Raw genomic sequence first — 15,154 nt, 5'->3', positions numbered from 1 at the left:
TCAGCAGAGAATGGTTCTCCCCAGGCTCTCCTGAAGTTGACCACTATCTCCTTTGTCTTGTTGACATTTAGGTATAGGTTATTGTCTCTGCTTACAGTTCTTTATTAGCTTACATCTGTATGTTGTATACAGTTTTTTTGCTCTACCAGTAAGTGGTAATTCTGCCTCGCCTGCAGGAAAAAGAATCTCAGGATGGTATATGATGTCATGTATGTACTCTGAAAATAAATCTGAAATCTGAATATCATTGAGTAAAAAGACAGAAATGCTGAAGGAGCTCAGTTGATCTCACAGCCTCCATAAGAGGTAAAGATATATTACCGACGATTCGTGCCTGAGCTCTTCCCCAAGGTATGGATTAAAAAAAAAGAGAAAGGCATCTGTATAGAAGGGTGGAGAGAATAGGAAGATTGGGAGGGATTGAGAGTATAGAGCAACAGATTAAAGGTGTTAATTGGATATGAGAGCGAACAAGAGAGTAAAGGTGAGAATTGATTTTGCCTCTGTGAAAGGAGACAAGGGGAAAAGGAAAGAAAGAGACAGATAGAACTAGAGGAAAGGAGCCGGGGAAAGATGGGGGGGAGGTATTTCCTAACAGAAACTGGTCAGTGTTAATGCCATCTAATTGGAGGGTGAATGTTGCTTCACTTTGAAGGCTATTTGGGGCCCCAAATGATGGTGAGAGAGGAGGTTTAGGCACACTTTTGCGGTCACAGGGGTAGGTGCCAAGGGGGTGATTGGTGGGGTTGGATGAATAGATGAGGGAATCATGGAAGGAGCGGTCCCTGCAGAAGGTGGAGTGGTGGGATCATGTAGTAGATGGTGGATATGGTGGTGGATGATATGTTGGATGCAGAGGCTGGTGGGGTGGTAGGTGAGGACAAGAGGAATCCTATCCTAGTTGAATATGGGAACAGAGGAGACCAGGGCATATGTCTGGGTATTGAAGAGTAGGCAGATGAGGGCTGAATTGATGGTAGAAAAAGGGAAGCCATGTTGTTTGAAGAAGGATGTTTCTAATGATCTGGGATGTTAGATCTCACCTTGGGAGTCGATGCTGTGGAGACAGAGGAATTGAGAGAAGGGACAGGGCGCGAAGAGGTGTAGTCGATGTAACTATTGGAGTTGATGGGTTTGTAGAAGATGTCTGTCAAGAGTTTGATTCCTGAGATGGAGATAGAGAGATCTGCTGCTACAGATGGACCAAGTGAATTTGAGATCATGGTGGAAGTTGGCAGCAAAGTGATAAAATTGATGAGCTCATCATGGGTACATGAGGCAGCTCTGAAGTTGATGATGTAGCAGAGGAAGAGTTTAGAGGCCTGCCTGTGTAGGCTTGCTCCACGTAACCAACAAAAAGGCAGGCATAGCTGGGGCCCATGTGGGTAATCATGGCCACTCCTTTGACTTTGGAGAAAGTGTGACGAGGCAAAGGAGAAATTATTGAGGGTGGGGATGTTTTGCCAGTTGGAGGAGGGTATGATGGAGGTTGGGTCTGTGGTCGAGAAAGAAAGGAAGGACTTTGAGTTCTTCGGTATGGGGGATGGAGGTGTATAGTGATTGGATGTCCATGGTAAAGATGAGGCTGTCAAGTTCAGGGGACTGGAAGTTTTTGAAGTGTTAGAAGGCAAGTGAAGTATCCCTAATATCAATGGGGAGGAATTGGACACCAGGGGGAATAAAACTGTGTTGAAGTAAGTGGACATCAGTTCTGTGGGGCAGGAGCATGCAGAAAGGATAGGTCTGCTGGGACAATTGAGTTTTTGATCTTGGGTAGGTGGTAAAAACAGGCACTGTGGGGTTGGAAAACAATGAAGTTGGAAGCTGTGCTAGGAAGATGATGGGTTCAGAGACAGTGGTCAAGGTGGAGGGGCGTCTGAGAGTTGTCATTTGCCTTCAGCCAGATAGAGGTCAGTGCGCCAGACCACAACAACATCACCCTTGTCTGGGTTTGATGGGAGTTTTGGATTAGAGCAGAGAGGCCAGGTGTTCTGAGGGGCTGAGATTGGAATGATTGAGGGGAGTGGTGAAGCCGATATGGTTGATGTCTCATCTGGATTTGGAATTATAAAGACCCAAAGCAGGCAGAAGGCTGGAACCAGGTGTCCAGGAGAAGAAGGTTTGAGGCAGGAAAAGGGCTCTTTAGTGGGGATTGGAGAATCCTGGTTGTAGAAGTGGACATGAAGACTGAGCTGATGGAAGAAGAATTCAACAACATGGCATGCGTGGAACTTGTTGAGTTGTGAGTGAAGGGAGATGAAGAGGACTAAGCATTCCATCTCTGAGAAGGGGAAGTCAAAGGGGATGGTGAAGACTAGGCAGAGTTTGAGGAAGAGGGTTCAATGGGGTGAAGGGTGTCAGATGGGGCGGAGGATGGGAGGTGGAGGGTAGGAAGGAACAGGATCAATGAGCAAGGCAGGGTTGGGGAAGTCAGTGGGTGAGAAGGGCCAGAGAGAGAGTATGCGAGAGTGACTCGTGAGCTCCCAGGTCCAGGGCGTGTTTACATCAGAGGCTCGGTCTTGTAAGCCTTTGGGGTCGGGGTGAGAGTTTGTGTCAGAGGCTCAGTCTTGTAAGCCGCTGGTGCCATGGTAGGAGTAAGTGATGGAGAATTGGTTCTGTGGGTCACCAGTGCTCAGCTGGAGACCTGCGTCAGAGGCTCAGTTCTGTTGGTTGCCGGGGCCAAGGTAGGAGATCATGGGTGGTCTCCGTCTGGCAGTGCATGAGACCATGTTTCACTTCATTATTATTGTGTACCCATCCTGTCTATCTCACTCTCAGCAAGCCTGAAGCCTCTGACATTCGTGTCTTGATTTTTAATGTTTATAGGAAACCATATCGGTCCCAAAAGCAATCCTTCACCATTACATAAATGATCCTTATCTGCTATCCCTTGGATGGTTTAACCAAGAGAAGGAAGAGAGTTGGAATAAGTGGATGTTTCTCTGGTTAGGAATCACTGGTTAATGGAGTGCAGGCACCATAATTCTTCGCAATATAACATACAATATAACATAAATGGTTTTAAGGAGAAGATGATGTGTAGAAGTATCTAAGTTTGCTGATGACATTAAATTGAATGGAAAGCGAATTGCTCAGAGGATGTAGAGAGTCTTCAGAGAGATTGGTTAAGTGAGTGGACAAGGGTCTGGCAGATAGAGTTCAATGTTGGTAAACATGAGGCAATTTACTTTGAAAGGTAAAATGAAGAGTTGAAGGAGCACTTCCCTGTGTGAAGATTGATGATTATTATTCGAACAATGGGGGTTGGTGAGTCAACTGAGCTAGTCTTTTGCAGTCCAGAAGGGAGAAGCCACTGAACTTAAAATGGGCTAAATTAAATGAACCAACCATAATACAAACCTGTAACTGAACATGTTTATTGCAACCAAAACATCTTTGTCCATAAACAAGAAAAAAGAGGAGAGGGAGAGGTGGGCACGTTGACTCATCAACTCCCATTGTTCGAATCATAATCATCAAATTTTGCACAGGTAAGTGCTCATTTAATTCTTCATTATTCTTTGCAATGTAGGTTGGTTCGGCAGTGTGAGAGTTTGTAGCTCAGTGGCTTATCCCCTTCGGGTGGTCCGATAGACCATAATCAGTTCAATGGGTCCCCTTCCCACGGCCTTGTTCAATTCGCTGTGTGTAGGATGGAAGCCGTGAAACTCAGCCCATTTTGAGTTTCAAGGTTTATTGTAGAACCTATTGAAGATTCTCTCATAGCTCCATCCCGCCTGGCTAAGGATATCCCATCTAGGGACCTCGGCCCTATTGCCTGCCGAGGTTGCTGCCGCTCTAGTTGAATTGGATCCAAACTGAGAAATATCCACTTCAGCTACTCTCATGACCTCCTGCAGCCATCTGGCCAACGTCTGCAGAGTAGCCCGCTGATAAAGAAGTATAGCATATAAAGAAGTATTTCTCATTTAGTCTAATATGTTTTGTACATACAACATATCTTTTTAAACAATCCAACACATATAATCTTTCATCTTCCCTGTATGCATACAGTGAAAATTCTGTTTCAATTCTCCCTTGCCTGTTATGTTTCAAAGTATCTGTAACTTGAATGCTTACACAGTCCTCCTCCCAATGGATATAGTCCATATGAATGTGAAACAAAGTTTGTACTTTCTAGGCCGATGTCAAGGGCACCAGCATTATCAGCTTATGGGACAGTCCGTAAATCCAAATTGGAAGTTGGTGACAGTAGCCTTAGATAGTCCAAAACAATCTTTATGTCCCAAATATCCTTATATCGGGGTACCAGAGGATGCAAGTGGAACACTCCTTTCATAAATCTTTTGATCAGGGGGTGGTTCATCATCTCATGCTCAGAGTCTTGGAGCATCAAGAAAATAGCCAATTCACTCTTTGCTGTATTCACCGCACTACAGCTGGCCCTCTGCACATAGAACATATCAGTTAGAAAACTCAATATGCCTCCGATAGAGGTTGACTGTTCATTCAGTCTGATTTAGGCACAGTACTTTTCCATTTCCCCACATTGGAGGCATACTGTTTCTGAGTAGACTCTCCAAGATGCCCACAGGATATCCAGAGTTCTAGGCTCAGAGCGTTTATGTCGATCCTTGCTCTTTAATCCTGCAACCTAACAGACTTGAGTGAAACAATGGATGAGATATCTTTGACCCCGGTTGGATTAGCAGACTTCTGCTTTTTGTGAATATCAATGGATTTCCCACCATAAGCCTAAGGAGTATGGGGAACCAACATTGGGAAGGCCAATTAGGCACTACCTGCAATCCTGAGGCACTGTCTTCCTGTATCTTATTCAGGCACTTCACCACCAAGGCGAACGGGGGAAATGCATAAAAGTTAAGTTTTGACCAGTCTAGGGTAAAGGCGTCAATCGCTTCCGCTTGGGGCTCCAGCAGCCAGGACATGAACCTCAGAACCTGAGTTTTCTAGCACTAAAGTCCTTCTGTGCGAGGGAAGCTGACATTTATGTACTGATTTGGGCACAGTACTTTTTCCATTTCCCCACATAGGAGGCATACTGTTATATCGGGGTACCAGAGAATGCAAGTGGAACACTCCTTTAATAAATATTTTGATCAGGGGGTGGTTCATCATCTCATGCTCAAAGTCCTGGAGCATCAAGAAAGTAGCCAACTCACTCTTTGCTGTATTCACTGCACTACAGCTGGCCCTCTGCACATAGAACATATCAGTTAGAAAACTCAGTATGCAATCCTGAGGCAAACAAATCGATCTCCGGCATGCCAAAGGTGTCTACTAGCAGTTTAAAATATTTCTTACCCAGAGTCCACTCAGTGCTATCATTGAATTTCCTGGACATCAGGTCCACCTGTACGTTGATCTGACCCGGCAGGTAGGCGGCAGTAACCCAAATGCTCCTCTGAATGCACCAGTGCCAAGTCTCAATGGCTAACTTGTTACAGGAAGGAGATTTAAGACCTCCCATATTATTGAGGTAGGCCACAGCTGAAGTATTATCTAACCTCAGCAGTCCATGAATGTCAGCTTCCCTCGCACAGAAAGATTTTAGTGCTAGAAACCCCGCCAGCATTTCCAAATAATTGATGCCTGATTTAGAGGCCTCTCTGAGCTCCATGTCCATCCATTTTCCCCCAGTAAAGACCTTTAGATTCATGGCTCCCCAACCTTCGCCACTGATGTCTGACCTGATCTTCAGGTCCACCTTTCTGAGCTCGATCCTCACGTAAGCCCATGAGGTATGGCCGATCCACCATACCAGGTTGGATCTGGCCTCACTAGTTAGCCTCATGGGCCTGTCAAAATGTCCCCGGCTGCCTTAAAAGCAGGTACTTTGTCCCTCTTCCAGGAACCTATAATTTATCAGGCCATGTTGTACCACTGGGAAAGCCGCCACCAGTTTCCCAATCAACCTGGCCACCTTTCTTATGGAGGGACAACACTCTGTTATGAGCCCTCTGTAAGCTGTCCTGATCTCTGCCGCTTTATCCTCTGGTAGGGAAAGTCTCATGTCTTTTGTGTCAATAATGAAGCCATTGAATTTTAACCTCTTGGTAGGCACCAACACTGACTTCTCGGGATGAATAAGAAACCCCATGTGGCTTAATCTCAAGGTGGCTGCTACTGCCCTTTCTGTTTCCTTGAACGATCTGCCCACGATAAGAGAATTGTTTAGGTAACCCATTACCATGTGCCCCTCTTTCCTGAGCTTGGCAAACACCGGCTTCAGTAACTTGGGAAATGCCCTGGGCGCTGAGCTCAGCCCATTCGTCAAAGCCTTATCTGCCATAGCTCACCCTTCCAGGAAAATTTTAAGAACTTCCTGTGCTGTGGGCAGATCGCAACCAAATAATATCCGTCTTGCAAATCTTTTGAGACCATGTAATAGCCCTTATGTAACATAGGCATCACAGAATATATGTTATCCATTTTAAAATACCTGTACAAAACATATTCGATAAGATCCAATAGATTCAGTGCCACCACTTATTTTGGGTCTCGTGAAGATATTTGATACAAATTCATATTTTTCATAACTACAACATTCAATAATGTTTTTCCTTTTTAACGCCATGATCTCGGCAGTTGCGGTGTGCGCATATATGTATAAAGACCCTTCCTTCTTATCAGAGGGGATTTCTGTGGGTCAAATTCAATTTTATACCCCTTCACTGTCTGATAGCATACACCATCTATCATGGAATAGTGTTAATCGACCGCCAACCTTTAAAACCTTGTAATTACCAAGAGCACTCAACTGTAAATGCATAACATTCACTTCCTCGATCCGCCTAGTCTGCGGGCTGGAGCATTCTGGGCCCACCTCCGCAAAGCACTTTGAGCGGAAAAATTCCGCTGCTGCTCTCTCCATTGGAGGACGTTGCCCTAAAGACCTACTGGCTGTAGCCGCTTAGAGTGGGAAACCGCCTCGGATAACCTGCTTAAATTCCCCTGCATATCTACGATAGGGGTGAAACATAACAGGTTCTCTTGCCTGTGCTCTCGCACTTCTGACCATGCCAGCCGCTGCCTTCTGCTGCTTATTTCAAATCTTCCACCTGTTTGCTGAGATCGTCACCCAATAGAAACTTTGTTACAGGGTTAGATGCTCTGCACAAATGAGCATATCTTACATTTAGCTTGGACTTGATCAGCTCTTCCTGGAAGCATTCAGTTCATAGTTTGCATGGGATGCCCTAGAGCATCTTGTTGTGTCTCCGATAAATCATGTGAGAGCGTTTGTTGTGTGAATGCAGTGATACCTTTGACCAGTGACCCCTGTAGTCTTTGCAATTTCATGTCTTTTGCCCTTATGGGGGACTTTCAAATTGTCCCATATCGCAGGGTTTACCTTAGGCACCTCCAACAGAGGGCAGTTAACAGGGCAGGGGTATTTCTTGATGGATTCTTCTAGTACCATCTCCTGAAAAGCATTCGATACCATATATGTTATAGACCCCACAATACCATCCTCTAGTGACTGGCCAATAGCCTTTGGTACTGCAAACTTCGGCAATAGCTGGTATCTCCTCCTGTCAGAGCAGTAAAGGAAATTGCAGTCGCATGAGAGAGGAAACGGCCAAAGTCGATTGGAAATGCACACTGATGGGGAAGATCACAGATTAGCAATGGCTGGAGTTTCTGCCAAAAAATGAGGAAATTGCAGGACAGGTACACATCACAAAGGAAGAAAGTTATGAATGGAAAAATAAGACAATTGTGGCTGACGAAGGAAGTTAAAGCTAAAGTAAAAGCAAAAGAGAGGGCAAAAATGAATGGGAATATGGAGGACTGAGAAACTTTTAAAAAAACTTAACTGAAGGCAACTAAGAAGGTGATTAGGCAAATAGCGCCTTTGGAAGACTACACAAAAGAGTCTGGAAAAACAATCACTTGAAGAAACAAACAAAGATCAGCGTGTACAGAGCCGTTGTCATACCCACGCACCTGTTCGGCTCTGAATCATGGGTCCTCTACCGGCATCACCTACGGCTCCTAGAACGCTTCCACCAGCGCTGTCTCCGCTCCATCCTCAACATTCATTGGAATGACTTCATCACCAACATCGAAGTACTCGAGCTGGCAGAATCCGCAAGCATCGAATCCACGCTGCTGAAGACCCAACTGCGCTGGGTGGGTCACGACTCCAGAATGGAGGACCATCGCCTTCCCAAGATCATGTTCTGTGGCGAGCTCTCCACTGGCCACCGAGACAGAGGTGCACCAAAGAAGAGGTACAAGGACTGCTTAAAGAAATCTCTTGGTCCCTGCCATATTGACCACCGCCAGTGGACTGATCTCACCTCCAACCGTGCATCTTAGCGCCTCACAGTTCGGCGGGCAGCAACCTCCTTTGAAGAAGACCGCAGAGCCCACCTCACTGACAAAAGACAAAGGAGGAAAAACCCAACACCCAACCCCAACCAACCAATTTTCCCTTGCAACCGCTGCAACCGTGTCTGCCTGTTCCGCATTGGACTTGTCAGTCACCAACGAGCCTGCAGCAGACGTGTACATACCCCTCCATAAATCTTCGTCCGCGAAGCCAAGCCAAAGAAGGAAGGAAAAGAAATTATGAAAGGACATTAGAAAAAAAATCAAAGAGGATATTAAAAGTTTTTTTAAAAGTATATAAAGTGCAAAAGAGAGAGAAGAGTAGACATAGGACCATTAGAAGATGACAAGGGAGAGATTGTAGTGGGAGATAACGAGATGGCAGAAGAACTGAATGAATAGTTTGATCAGTCTTTACAGAAGATATTAGAAGCTTACTCTCAAGAGTCTGAGAAGTAAAGTGAGTTCTGTCAAGATCACGTGAGAGCAGGTACTTGGGAAGCTAAATGTTCTAAAGGTTGATTAGTCTCCCGGTCTGGATTGAATGCACCCTTGAGTTCTGAAGGAGGTTGCTGCAGAGATTGTGGAGACATTGGTAATGATCTTTTAAGAATCAGTGGATTCTATAATGGTTCCAAAAGGAATGGAGAATAATGAATGTCACTCTGCTGTTTAAGAAGGGAAGGAGGCAGCAGAAAGGAAACTGTAGATCTATTAGTCTGACAGCAGTGGTTGGGAAGATGTTGGAATTAATAGTCAAAGATGAGGTTATGGAGTACGTGGGGATGCATCACAAGTTAGGTCCAAGTCTGCAAGGTTTCCTCAAAGGAAAATCATACCTGACAAACCTATTACAATTTTTTTTGAGGTGATGACAAACAGGACAGGCAGGAGAAACCGTGGATGTTGCGTACTTGGACTTCATCATGGTGCCACATATGAGGATGCTTAACCAGATGAGAGCCCATGGTATTACAGGAAGGATACTAGCATGGATAGAGCATTGGTTTTTAGGCTGGAAACCGAGAGTTGGAATAAAGGGATCCTATTTCAGTTGGTTGCCTGTTGCTAATGGTATTCTGCAGGGGTCATTGTTGGTGCTGCTTCTTTTTATGTTATATATAAATCATTTGGATAATGGAATAGTTAGCTTTGTGACTAAATTTTGTGGATGACATCAAAATAGGTGGCAGAGCTGGTGGTGCTCAGGACACAAAGGCTGCAGAGAGACTTGGATAGACTTGGAGAATGGGCAAAGGGATGGCAGGTGAAATACAATGTTGGGAATTGTACGGCCATGCACTTTGGTACAAGAAAAAGATGGACAGACTATTATTTAGATGGGCAGAAAATTCAAAATTTGGAGATGCAAAGGGACTTTGTGCAGGATCCCCTAAAGGTTAACCTCTGGGTTCAGTCAGTGGTGAAGAAAGTGAATGAATGTTGGGATTCATTTCTAGAGGAAAAGCATACAAGAATAGGGGTGTAATGATGAGACTCTATAGGGCACTGGTGTGACCTCACTGGTATTTCGGTGTACAGTTTTGGGTGCCTTATTTGTGAGAAGACGTGCTGGCATTGAAGAGGGTTCAGAGAAGATTTACTAGAATGATACCAGGAATGAAAGGATTAGCATATGAGGAATGTTTATCAGCTCTTGGACTGTACTCGTTGGAGTACAGAAGGATGAGGAGGGACCTCGTATTGATTTTTAGAACGCTGAAAGGCCCGGACAGAGTAGATGTGATGAAGTTGTTTCCCATGGTAAGGGAGTCTACGACAAGAGGTCACAGTTTCAGGATAAAAGGGCATCAATTTAAAACAGAAAGGGAGAGAAATTTCTTTAGCTAGAGGGTCGTGATATTAAATCGTGATTATTTTTATTTTTGCAACACCTGCAATTTCAGTCCAACAGTGGTTTGTTTAAACCTATGAGGCAAGAGAATCAGAGAAATTATCACCCATGACATCAGTGACTAGTGGAGTTTGCAGGATGTTCTGGGATCCCTGTTCTTTGAGATTTTTTATAAATGACCTGAATGAAGATGTAGAGGGATGGATCAGTGAATTTGAAGATGATGTGAAGGTTGGAGGAGTTGTGGATAGTGTTGAAAGCTGTCATAGGTTACAAGAGGATAAAGACAGGGTGCAAAATTGGGCAGAAAAGTGGCAGATTGAATTCAAGCTGGATAAGTGTGAGGTGATGCATTTTGTAAGGTCAAACTTGAAGTCAGAGTACTTGGTTAATGGTAGGATACTTAACAGTATGGAAAAGCAGAGGGACCTTGAGGTACAAATCCATAGATCTCTCATGGTTGCCACACAGGTTGATAGGATAGTTAAGAAGGCCTATCGTATGCTGGGCTTCATGAGTCAGGGAATTGTTCAGGAGTCGTGAGGTAATGTTTCAGCTCAATACATCTCTGATGAGACTACACAGAATATTGTGTTCTGGTCACCTCATTTACAGGAAGGGTGAGGAAGTTATGGAGATGGTGCAGAGGACATTTAACAGGATGTTCCTTGGACTGGAAGATATATCTTAGGAGGCAAGGTTACTTAGCAAAGCTAGGACTTTTTGGATCGAAGAAGGATGAGAGGTGATTTATGTAGGTCTACAAGATTATGAGAAACATGGTTAAGGTTGACAGCCAACACATTTTTCCCAGAGTGGGAATGGCAAAAATCAGAGGACATCTTTAGAAAGTGAAGAGGAGGGAGATTTTGGAGAGACATCAATGAGAGTTGTGGATGCCTGGAATACATTGCCAAGGGTGGTGTGTAGGCTGGAACAAAAGGGGAATTTAAGAAACTTAAGCTTCTTTCACACTTGCATCTCACTAAATTGGCTGTTCAGTGTCCTGAGATAGGAATGGGGGTTTGGCTTTTCACACTTGACCACTCCTAAATGGGACAGTGAACGGTTTCACACTTGCAAGGAGCCATCCCTGGGGTTAGGACTGTTCTACTTTCTACGAGTGACGTCATGATTCATCGAGTAAAGGTGGACCTAAATCCTGATCAATATATTATGATCTTGTATTTGAACAAAATTAACATGCATAATTATAACATAATTAAGCTTTATGTCCAGCACAGTATGAGCCTTTCAGCTCCTGTTGTTGTTGTGCCAACCTATATAAATCTCTATCAGGGGCTATGAACAAAATATAAATAATGGACAGGGTGGGAAAGTTGGTAGCGTTATCATGTACAATTTATAAATACTGTGGGGGAGGGGGGCAGCGATGGCGGACCTGCCCTTCCAGAATTCCATGAGTCAGAGAAAGGGCTGTATGCTTGGCTCCATACATGGAGCATTCATAGAGTGGTTTCTCTGCCACACAGGATTCTGGGAAGTCAGGTCCACCAATGCTTTTTCCCACAATCTTTATAAACTGTGCGTAATAGCGCTTCCAATTTTCCCACGCTGTTTAAAAATTGCTGCTATTGCTATTTATGTCCTCACTTTCTCTCTCCCACTGCGACTTTCCCATGGCAGAGTTTATACCTTCATTTTAATCTTTTCTTTCTGCACTCACACAAAAACTTGGGTCATTTCAATCCCAGAATGCATTTACCCCTTTCACACTTGCCTGATTGCAAAGCTGGTATCTGCAGAGGCCAGGGATTGTACTAGGGGTCGAGGCCATCAATCCCTGGCGTGAAATGACATCATCTGACGCTGGCATTGAGCTGATTTTGCTTTTACGCTTGCCACTTTAAAGGCTGATTGTCGTTTGATTCCTGGGATCACGTGTAAGTGTGAAAGGGGGTTCCTGCACATGGCTGAAAGAAAAATGGAAGGTGATGATCCAGGGAGGGATTTAGTTTTTGTTTGGTATATATAGGTCAGCCAAATATCGTGGGCCGAGGGGCTGTACAGTGCTGTAGTGTTCTATGTTTATATTAGATAGTTTTATGTGAAGCAGTTATTTGATTAGTCAGGGCGTCATATCTTTTGGTAGAATCTGCAGTGAGATGTATTGATGCCATTTTAAATTTAGTGACATAAAAGCAAAATATTCTCCATTTTATAAGATTGGTAATTTACTTGACTGTCAATTATTGTGAGTGTTTTTGGTTATAAATAGAGACATTGCAATTCAAAAGATATGCAAATCTTGTCTATGATTATTCTCTGCTCTACCTGCTAAATGGTAGACTTATTTATTTCACTCGTTTTGTTGTTTAATGTGTTAAGATCAGAAAAACTTAGCCATGGAATTTAACTTGAACTGAAACATTTCCATTTACTTTAGTTCAGATCTCATCACTGTTTGACTCCTTGTCATGTATTTTTCTCAGGACTTTTTTGGGGCTTCCCTCTATTTCTTTTGCAGCCTCTCGCTTTAAACTTCAGTTGCACAATACCTAGAAAAGAAGGAATGAAAAAATTTTGGGAAGATCTAAACCAGATATTAAATAAAATCACAAAAAGCAATATACCAAAAAAACCCAGAGATCTTCCTCCTAAGTAATATAAGAAACAAAGAATTTGGACTCGATTTGGATGGAGCACAAAAAAGATTTGTTATGATAGCCCTAGCTGTAGCAAAAAAATGTATTATGTCAACCTGGAAATTAGAAGATAACTTGAGAATACAACAATGGTATATAGAAATGAATAAGTGTATTCCATTAGAAAAAATAACATATAATTTAAGAAATAATATTACAATATTCGAACAAATATGGGAGCCATACATGAAACACAATAGAGAAATCCTACCGTGGACTTCCACCACCTAAAATGACAGAAGGAGAAGACAACGAAAAGAACTGACTCAGTAAAATTTCTTGTTTATTTTTATTAAGTGACAACATTGTTTAACGGGTTTAATGTATCTTATAGATTGAACTTTAAATAAATGGGAAAGGGAGGGAGGGAAGGGAGGGGGGGAAAAGGGGGAGAAAGCGACACTATATATTTAAGAAGAAAAATGTCTATGTATCTTGGTCAATATGGTTTATAGTGCGAAAAATAAAAAAATTTAAAAAAAAAAGAAGGAATGACTGTTTGATTGCTGTTAATGAATTAACTTGTTTTCATCATGGCAAGGCTCTGATACTCCTTTTGTACAAAAGGGATAGTTTTAAACATTTTTTGGCATGAGAATTAGTCAGAAACAAAACAACTGATCTTCATGGAGATAAACAGTGATTGGAGAGGTGATAAAATCCACAATTTGCATTTCAGTTTAGTTTAGTTTTTGAAGAGCTTTATTCCCCAATAACATAAATGATGTTTTTTTTTGTTTCCAATCTATAGTTTGCCACTGTATATAAAGCAAAAGACAAGAACAATGACAACATTGTGGCAATTAAGAAGGTATGTAATCTGTTTTTTTTAGGATGGACTATTAACATGAACAGGATTCATAATTTCAACCGAAGATTGCAATAAAGAAGCATTTGGTTAATTGACATATATAAAGGCTCTCAAGATTACTTGGGAGCACCTGTACATGTTAATCAAGCCTTCTTGATCAGCCAGGGCTTCAAAGGTTACAAGGGGAAGGCCAGGCAATGGGGTTGAGTGGGAAAATAGATCAACACCTGATTGAATGCTGGGGCAGATTCAATGGGCAGAATGGCCTATTTCTGTTCCTATGTCTGGTGGTATTTATTAATGACTGGATACAGTATGTATTTCAGTAACTTATGGCAAGTATTAGGGTGATTATTCAATGAAATGAAAGAATTTCAGTAAATGTATGTAGAGTGATACATTATGGGTTACTATGGAAAACAGACATTTCTGACTTGCAGAGAAATCAGCTTCTGAACAGTTCCCAGGAACAGTTCCCACTGTGTAACCACAAGTCTTCCTGTACTTGTATTCTCTATGTATTTGCATTTAACTGTTAGATTCAATGTACCATTTCTCCTGTCCCACTGTTTTCTCAGTTTCCTGTGCATTGAAACGTGTGGCCCAGTTTCATGTTCTTTGCAAAAGACATTATTCGATCCTGCAGATCAGCCATTCTTGCCCTTTTTTTTTCTGATATGGTCCCCCTAGGACTCTGCTCAATGTTTATGGGCCCCCCTTTCCTGTGAAGCAGCCAAGTTTTGGTTTATTCTGTACTTCTCTCTACATCCACTACATTAAAAAAATTGTTACCCAAGGATGAAAGAAAAAAAGGCTTTTACTTAACTGTGCTGTGGCCCTCAAGGGAACCATAGAGCCCCCATTGTGAATGGCTGATCTAGATCTCTTCACTAAAAATAAGTATCAACAACCCAACCTGAGTGTTTGTCCATGCACCTCAATTATTGTCTATCTTCAGATCATTTTTAAACTAGTTCATTATCTCTCCCTTATTACACACTTTTCAGCCAGTCTTTTATATGAATGTAAAACATCTTCTTGAAATCTAGTTAGACTATTTACTGTTATATTTACTCACGAGCTCTGCAATTTTCTTTAACTGGCTAACACATTGAACCGATGTTCATCCTCCTGAATCTTCCAAGATATTTTTCATCTTTCTCATGATTCTAATCCCATGATTCTTCATCCACAGTTATAATAAGGGATACGAGACCATAATCTGAGGTTTAGTAATTAAGATAAGATGAATTTATTCGTCCATTGTATACAATGTACAAGTGCACTGAAATTTGACTTGCTGCAGCCAAACAAGTACAGGTGTGTGCTGTTTAACGTCCGATCAGGCAGCGTCTGACCGCATATACATCCATTATCCATGGTCTGATAGGTTATAATGGAGTTCAGTCAGAAACACAAAAACGGGACGTAGCAGATGTAACTGGAACTGGTGAAGAGATAAGGGAAAAGGAAACTGCAGAAGGAGAAGAATGGGTGCAGAAG

General features: G+C 42.6%; 1 protein-coding gene across 1 annotated transcript in view; it reads left to right on the top strand.

Moving 5' to 3' along the window:
• The window catches only part of cdk7 (cyclin-dependent kinase 7), a 55,882-nt gene that overhangs the window by 2,574 nt on the left and 38,154 nt on the right, over positions 1-15,154 (top strand). Inside the window, exon 2 of the mRNA XM_069938630.1 lies at positions 13,592-13,651. Coding sequence (XP_069794731.1) covers positions 13,592-13,651 — 60 coding nt within the window. The remainder of the gene's footprint in view (positions 1-13,591; positions 13,652-15,154) is intronic.

This window comes from Narcine bancroftii, chromosome 1, assembly GCF_036971445.1.
Source record: "Narcine bancroftii isolate sNarBan1 chromosome 1, sNarBan1.hap1, whole genome shotgun sequence".
In the NCBI taxonomy this organism is placed as follows: Eukaryota; Metazoa; Chordata; class Chondrichthyes; order Torpediniformes; family Narcinidae; genus Narcine; species Narcine bancroftii.
The sequence above is the reverse complement of the archived record's forward strand: the minus strand, read 5'-3'. Positions and strand labels throughout refer to the sequence as shown.